Genomic DNA, 6,921 nt, shown 5'->3' with positions numbered 1-6,921 from the left:
TAGATGAACTGCTTATTCTAACACATACAATTTACATATTTACAGTCTGTTTTGTACTTACCAGATGTTGTTAGAGTGACTATAGAGGAGAGTAAAACGAGTGTCAGACATCCCTCCATCTTCTTCTGCTCGTCACACTGTTTGTTTGACTCTGTTTCTCCTTCTGCTCCCTCAAACACACTGAAGAAACTGGCTCCTGTCAGTCCCCTAAAGAGAGAGAGACTCTCACAGCTGCCAATGACACTCACTGTTACCTTATTAGACACAACAGAGGAAATCATCAAACACAATCACTGACAAATCAGAAAGCAGCATTTTTATTTTCTCCATATATATCAATAAAGTGTGAGCGCTGATGAGCGGGACTCCTCCTCCAGCGTGAAGAGACACTTCACTGAGGACAGACTCGTGTCAGTCATATGTCAGCGTGGAGATAAAGTCACACTAAACTTAAAGAGATTGATAGAGAAACACTGCAGGTTATATTCAGCATCAAAGCCTGGATCTGCACACACAACATACAACACTGATGACTGGTTTCTGTAAGTCTGATCACTTCAAACACTTGTAACTTAGTTAAAAACTTAGTAGAAGTAGAAGTATTTTCATTAATTATTTGGGGGGGAAAACTGTAGCATTTTAATCTTACTGTTTCTGGATAAATTATGGATAATATTTCTATACATGGATTTTACTGCTTTGTTTTTTATTCTAAAAATAAAATTTGATTACACCATAGTATAAACTATATTTCAGATGTGTTTTTTTTTTATTAAATAAATTAAATATCATGTACATAAATAAGGAAACCTTAGAGAATAATAAATAACAGCAATAAACATGTTTAATGCTGCAATGCTGTATTTGTCCAGCAGATGGCAGCAAAACACCTCTTATTGAAGACTACAAGGGTCTGTCCCTGTGTTGAGCATGAAGGAGCTGTGAACATGTTTCAGGACAGAAATCAATGGTTTTTCTTCTCTTATAGCAACACTTATAAGTAACTTGTTTCATGTAGAGCTCATTTTCCTGCACATTAATTTTACACTTTATCTGCTGTTGTAACAGACTATAGTCTATGCACAGAGGGACAGAATATAATCTTTAGCAAGAGTGATTTTAATATCAGGTTTTTCACGGACAAACTTTAATTTGCCCTGTAATCTTGAATATTTAGACTTTTCATATGAGTTTGATGTTTCATTCTATTAGAAGAAAAATGGAAACATTTAGTATTACATAACAAAAAAAAAAACTCAATATAGATGCAGGTTTGTTCTTCGTATTAGTAAAATATATTTTCAGCATAAAAAAAAAGTTTCACCAATGAACAGAATAAAAAAAAAAAACTTCTAAGATGTGTTACAAGGATCGAGGATGCGCAGCGTCTGTCACCATAGAAACATCATGTTCTGACTGCGAGCTGAACAAGCTCCTCCTCCTCTGTGACCGCGCACTCTGCTCGCGCGCTCTCTCTGTTTCAATCTACCCTCTATTATAAATAAAATAGAATAGACGGTTATCTAGTTGCGTACACTTAACTTTATTAAACACAACAAACCCGGCCTGTACTATCAGATATAAACAACATAAGACGACTGGCGTCACACTGAATACAGTCCGTGCTGCAACAACAACCATCCCAACATCCTTTCTTTTTTTTTTCAAAGTAACTTTCAACCTGAAAGACAATTTGATCACGTAAGAACTTCATGAAATGTAACTCAGAACTGTAAGGCGGTATTTGTAAATGTCTTCTTAATGCATTCTAATACATATTCCCTTCAATTAATCTTATAACACAATAAAATGTTGTCTTTACTGTTTATCTTTTCCTTCTTTTTTTGAACAAATATACCAACTAAATTTCCCGGAGCATGGAGGTAAGTATTAGTGGGTTACTGTACATAGTCTTTAAGGTAGTGAGGTCTAATCGCTTTTCTTCCAGACTTTGTAACAGAAACAACAGGAGTGTCTGTGCTTGGTTTTGAGCCTGTCACACTGTCTCTTCACCTCTGCAGGCTGACAAGTCTCTGTTTTCCACTACTGTGGTTCTGTCCCTCCTGAGGTGTCGGCGGTTTCTCCTCAGAATGTTCCCTGAGTCGAGCTGGACGTCATAAGACCTGTAGTCCACAGGTTTCACAACTGTCGCTTTTCTCCATGTTTTGTTATGTTCCTCTGGCTGGACACGGACTCTGTCTCCTTGTTTTAGAGGATCTAGATCTTTTGCATGTCTGTTATAATATGCAGCCTGACGGTTCTTGTTTTCAATCTGTTCTTGTCGAGTGTGAATTACCTTTGGTTGTAGCAGGTTGTCATGCATGGGCATCAGAGTTCTGGTTCTCCTACTGAACAACCGCTGTGTTGGGCTTGCTTTGATCCCTTGCGATGGTGTGTTTCTCTGATCAAGCATGGCGAGGTATGGATCCTTCCCATCAGCTTTTGCTTTTTTCAACAGCTGTTTTGCAGTCTTTACCGCTGATTCTGCCATCCCGTTGCTTTGTGGGTAGGCCGGTGAGGATGTCTTGTGTTTAAATTCCCACTGTCTACTGAACCTTTTGAAATCTTCTGATGTGTATTGTGGGCCGTTATCCGAGATAAAAACATCTGGGATACCGTGTCTTGCGAAATGGGCTTTCAGCTTATGGATGACAGTCGTGGATCGTGTGTCAGGTAAGTAGTCCAGCTCCCAGAAATTAGAGAGGTAATCAACAGTGATCAGGTAGTTTCTGTTGTCTAAAGTGAATATATCTGTCCCCACCTTAGACCATGGGTTACTTGGTAGTTTGTGAGACCACAGAGTCTCCTTCTGCTGTTTCACATCCATAGATCTGCAGATGTCACATTTTTCTATGAATGTCTTCATCTGATCATTCATCCCCAACCAATAAACACATTCTCATGCCCTTCTTAGGCATCCCTATATGCCCAAATGTGAGGAGTGAATGCGCTGAACAATGTCACCTCTGAGTGCGTCGGGGCTTACAACTCTCTCCCCCCTGAAGACAATTCCACTCTGCACACTCAGTTCCTCCTGAAAAGAGTTGTAATGTGCAATGTCATTTGGCAAGTCTTTTTGTTCACTAGCCAACCTTCCTGGATGAATCTGATCAGTGTTTGCAATTTTCTGTCTTTACTTGTTTCCTCTCTGATGGCCTGGAGTCTTTCTTCTGCTATATGTACATGCTGGACCGTGTTTATGCTTTCAATCTCCACTTCTACTGAACTCTCTGATGCATGTTCAGGTAAGTATGAGCGGCTCAGCGTGTCAGCTAGCAACATGTCCTTCCCTGGGATATAATTGACTTCAATGTCATATCTCTGTCGTCTAAGTAACATTCTTTGCAGGCATTTTGGGGTGTTCAGCAGGGGTTTTCTTACTATGTTTTCCAGTGGCTTATGGTCAGAGTGTACAGTTACTTTGCGCCCATATTTTTCCATACCGAAGACAATGGCCAAACATTCTTTCTCTATCTGGGCATAACCCCTCTCTGTCTGAGTCAATGCCTGACTTCCACAAGCAACTGGCGCCCCCTCCTGAAGTAAAGCGGCCCCTAACCCAGTCTCTGATGCATCACGCTGAAGTGTCAGTGGTTCATCTGGGTTGTAATATTTGAGAATTGGGGCTTTGGTGATGGCATCTTTGAGCCGTGTGAATGATTGTTCATGCGCATCTGACCATTCCCAGATACTGCCTTTATGAGTTAGCTGCCTCAGTATCTCACAGCCATCTGACAGGTGGTCACAGAATTTCGAGAGATAGTTTACCATGCCCAGGAGCCTTTGGACACCCTTGACATCTGTTGGACGTGGCATGTCTCTGACCGCTCGTGCCTTCTCAGGATCCACTCTGAGCCCATCTGCGGTAAGTTAATGTCCGATGTATGGAAACTTCTCTGCATTCAGTTTGATGTTCTTTTCTTTTACATCTATTCAACAGTGCTCTCAGTTTGTCGTCATGGTCTTGGTTTGCTAATTCTAATGTCTCGCCCTCTCCTGTGATGAGGATGTCATCAGCTATGACATATATACCTCACAATCCTTCTAGAGCTTGACTGAGTTTTCTTTGAAACACCTCTGGTGCGGGGCTGATGCCCATCGGCATCCTCAGCCATCTGTATCTGCCATACGGTGTGGCAAATGTGGTCATGTAACTCGATTCCTCATCCAGGGTCACATGCCAAAATCCATTTTTGATGTCACACACAGTGAAAACTTTTGCCTTCGACAAGTCTGGCAGCATTTCATCTATTGTCAGCAGAAGAAAGTGGCATCTTTTCAGAGCTCTGTTGAGTGGTCTTGGATCTATGTATATCCTGAGGTTTCCTGATGGCTTCTTAACAATAACAAGACTGCTAATCCACTCTGTGCTACAGTCTACTGGTGTGATGATCCCTCTTCATTGAAGATCACTCAGCTCTGCTTTAAGTGGCGCCATCATCGCCACAGGGACCCGTCTCTTTGGCAGTTTCACTGGAGTTATTGTGGGTCTGCTTCTATTTTATACGCACCCTCCAGACATCCGTCTCCCTGGAACACATCAGCATAGTTTGTGATATTATTCATGCTCCACATTTCATCTTTCCCGGTCTCTTTGGTGACAATGCTATCCATAGCCATGATGTTTTCATAATGAACTTTCACTAGATTCATGGCTTGTACTGCCCTGCTGCCCAGTAGCAGCACTGCGGACTCCTCATTTACAACCATGAATTCTAATCACTACAGTTTCTTGTTTCTAGGATTTCTCAGTTTAACTTTACATTTCCCCAATGGCTGCAGTGTGCTTTTATTGTACATCACCAGCACCTGCTCAGTCTTTTCAATTTGTGTGGCTGGGTTTAACAGGTTGACAGGTATAATGTTACAGTAGGCTCCACAATCTAACTGAAACTTTACCTGTTCTTTTCCCGGGAGCATGGCAGCAAAGAGTTTTGAGGGCGGCCTCTGTTTCTCCTTCATCACAGTGTTCACTGTCTGTACTGTTACACACAAGATGTCCTCATAACTTTTATCATCTGACTCAGTAATAGTATACACTGTTTTTTCTTTCTGTGCACATTATGGCAAAATGATTGTCTTTTCCACATTTTTTTCCCCATATGTAGGACATTTCTGTTTATTTCTCTCATGCATTTTCCCGCAGAACTTGCAGTTTACAGTGCTCTTTTATCTTTTCTCACAGCTTGTTTTACAGCGTGCACTTCCTCTGTCACTCGTCCTTCAATCGTTCTGTTGTTTTTCCGCGACAGCTCTGCTGTTCTGCAGATTTGCACACATTTTTCCAAAGTCAAATCCTGCTCCCTTAAAAGTCTCTCTCTCAAAACAGAGCTGGATATGCCGCAAACAATTCTATCGCGGATCAGAGAGTCTTTGATCTGGCCGGAATTGCACGTACTGGCGAGCATTCTTAAGTCCGTTTCATATTTTGTCAATGTTCTCATCAGAGCCCTGATTTCTGACAAAATCCAGTGCACTTATTAATCTGCTTACTGTCCGATCTGGTGACGAGGTGGGGATCAGGGTCTCGCACAGCTCTCTTCCCGACTCCTCAATGAGATAACTGAAAACTTTCAGCTTCATGGCTTCGCCAGCGTCCGCTAAAGTAAGATCCATATACAGCGTGAACTCTTCTTCCCACAATTTCCATGATTTCGCCAGATTAGTTGAGTCTGCCACCATGTTTCATTCTATCCTCTATTATAAATAAAATGGACGGTTAACGCCAATCTAGTTGCGTACACTTAACTTTATTAAACACAACAAACCCAGCCTGTACCATCAGTGTCACACTGAATACAGTCCGTGCTGCAACAACTGTCTGTAGGAATAGACCTGGAAGAGTAAAATACATTTGTTTTATTGTTCAGGTAAGAGCTGTAATTCTGTATTTTAATTATAACAATTTATCTCTAGGCTGTGAGAATTTAGTGTCACAAATTACACAGAGCTCTGGCATTCAAATCTTATTTATTGTTAAACATTGAGGAGGTAAATAATAGCAGGATGTGTCAACCTTAATCTGTCTGTCAATCATGTAAAAGTTGATTTTAAATAAAATTATTAAAAACTTGATTCCCCCTCATCCAAACCTTAGTTCATCCTGTGATCAAACAGGAAATTTCAGCACAGAATGATGTGAATGATGTGTATTGACAACTTTTAATCACTTTTATGATCTAACTAAACTCTATTAATGTGAACTTAAATAAGATTAATTTAAATTACGTAAGAGTTTTTCTTGTCACAATCTTTCCTTACTTTCTCATATTGTAGGCTATTCTTTTTTATTTATAGTTAGTTACTTTAATCAGTTTCACTCACATTCTGTGAATCAGGCCTATAGTGGGTGACGAGAATTCAATCAGTTTTAGACAGACATAAAGTTAAACTATTTAAGAGTTCAGTTAAATGTTCAGTTTTTACAGTTCTTCCCCATGGTGTCGAAAATGGTATTGAATATCGATACTTTACAAGGTAGAAACTCCAGTATCGTGACAACACTAGTGTAGGGCGCCACAAATTATTGAACATTTTCAAGGGGTGCCGTGACTGAAAAAAGGTCGGGAAACACTGCTGTATGAAACATGAAAAGAGAATGAATTTATAGAGCAGTGCCATCTAAAGTCGCAGATGTTTAAGAGGAAATAATCTGCTTTGTTTTCTTAATTTCCCATATGTTACTTGTGAATAATCCCTGTTTAGAGACGTAATGTAATTCTCTAATGCTGTTTTATCCATGTCCAGTGAAGCTTATAGTTAAAGGGATAGTTCACCCAAAAATGAAAATTCTGTCATCATTTACTCACCCTCAAGTTATTCCAAACCTGTATGAGTTTCTTTCTTCTGCTGAACACAAAGGAAGATATTTGGAAGAAAGTTTGTAACCAGGCTGCTTTGGGGCACCATCGACTTTCATAG

The 6,921-nt window shown here is 40.2% G+C and overlaps 1 protein-coding gene across 1 annotated transcript; it reads right to left on the bottom strand.

Moving 5' to 3' along the window:
* Positions 1 to 363: 363 nt before the first annotated feature.
* LOC127510403 (uncharacterized protein K02A2.6-like) lies at positions 364 to 5,801 on the bottom strand. Its single transcript, XM_051889900.1, has 2 exons — positions 2,014 to 5,801; positions 364 to 505 (listed from the first exon to the last, which is right to left on the bottom strand). The coding sequence occupies exons 1-2, from the start codon at positions 2,876 to 2,878 to the stop codon at positions 423 to 425; spliced, it is 948 nt and encodes a 315-aa protein (XP_051745860.1). The 5' UTR covers positions 2,879 to 5,801; the 3' UTR covers positions 364 to 422.
* Positions 5,802 to 6,921: the final 1,120 nt, after the last annotated feature.

Source organism: Ctenopharyngodon idella, chromosome 4 (genome assembly GCF_019924925.1).
Source record: "Ctenopharyngodon idella isolate HZGC_01 chromosome 4, HZGC01, whole genome shotgun sequence".
NCBI classification, from domain to species: Eukaryota; Metazoa; Chordata; class Actinopteri; order Cypriniformes; family Xenocyprididae; genus Ctenopharyngodon; species Ctenopharyngodon idella.
This window is presented reverse-complemented; position numbering and strand designations above follow the sequence as displayed.

Coding starts and splice junctions, on each gene's coding strand:
- LOC127510403 (XM_051889900.1), bottom strand. CDS start 2,878: ATGAATGATCAGATGAAGACATTCATAGAAAAATGTGACATCTGCAGA. Junction 506..2,013: donor AGACTTGTCAGCCTGCAGAG/GTGAAGAGACAG, acceptor TTGTGTGTGCAG/ATCCAGGCTTTGATGCTGAA.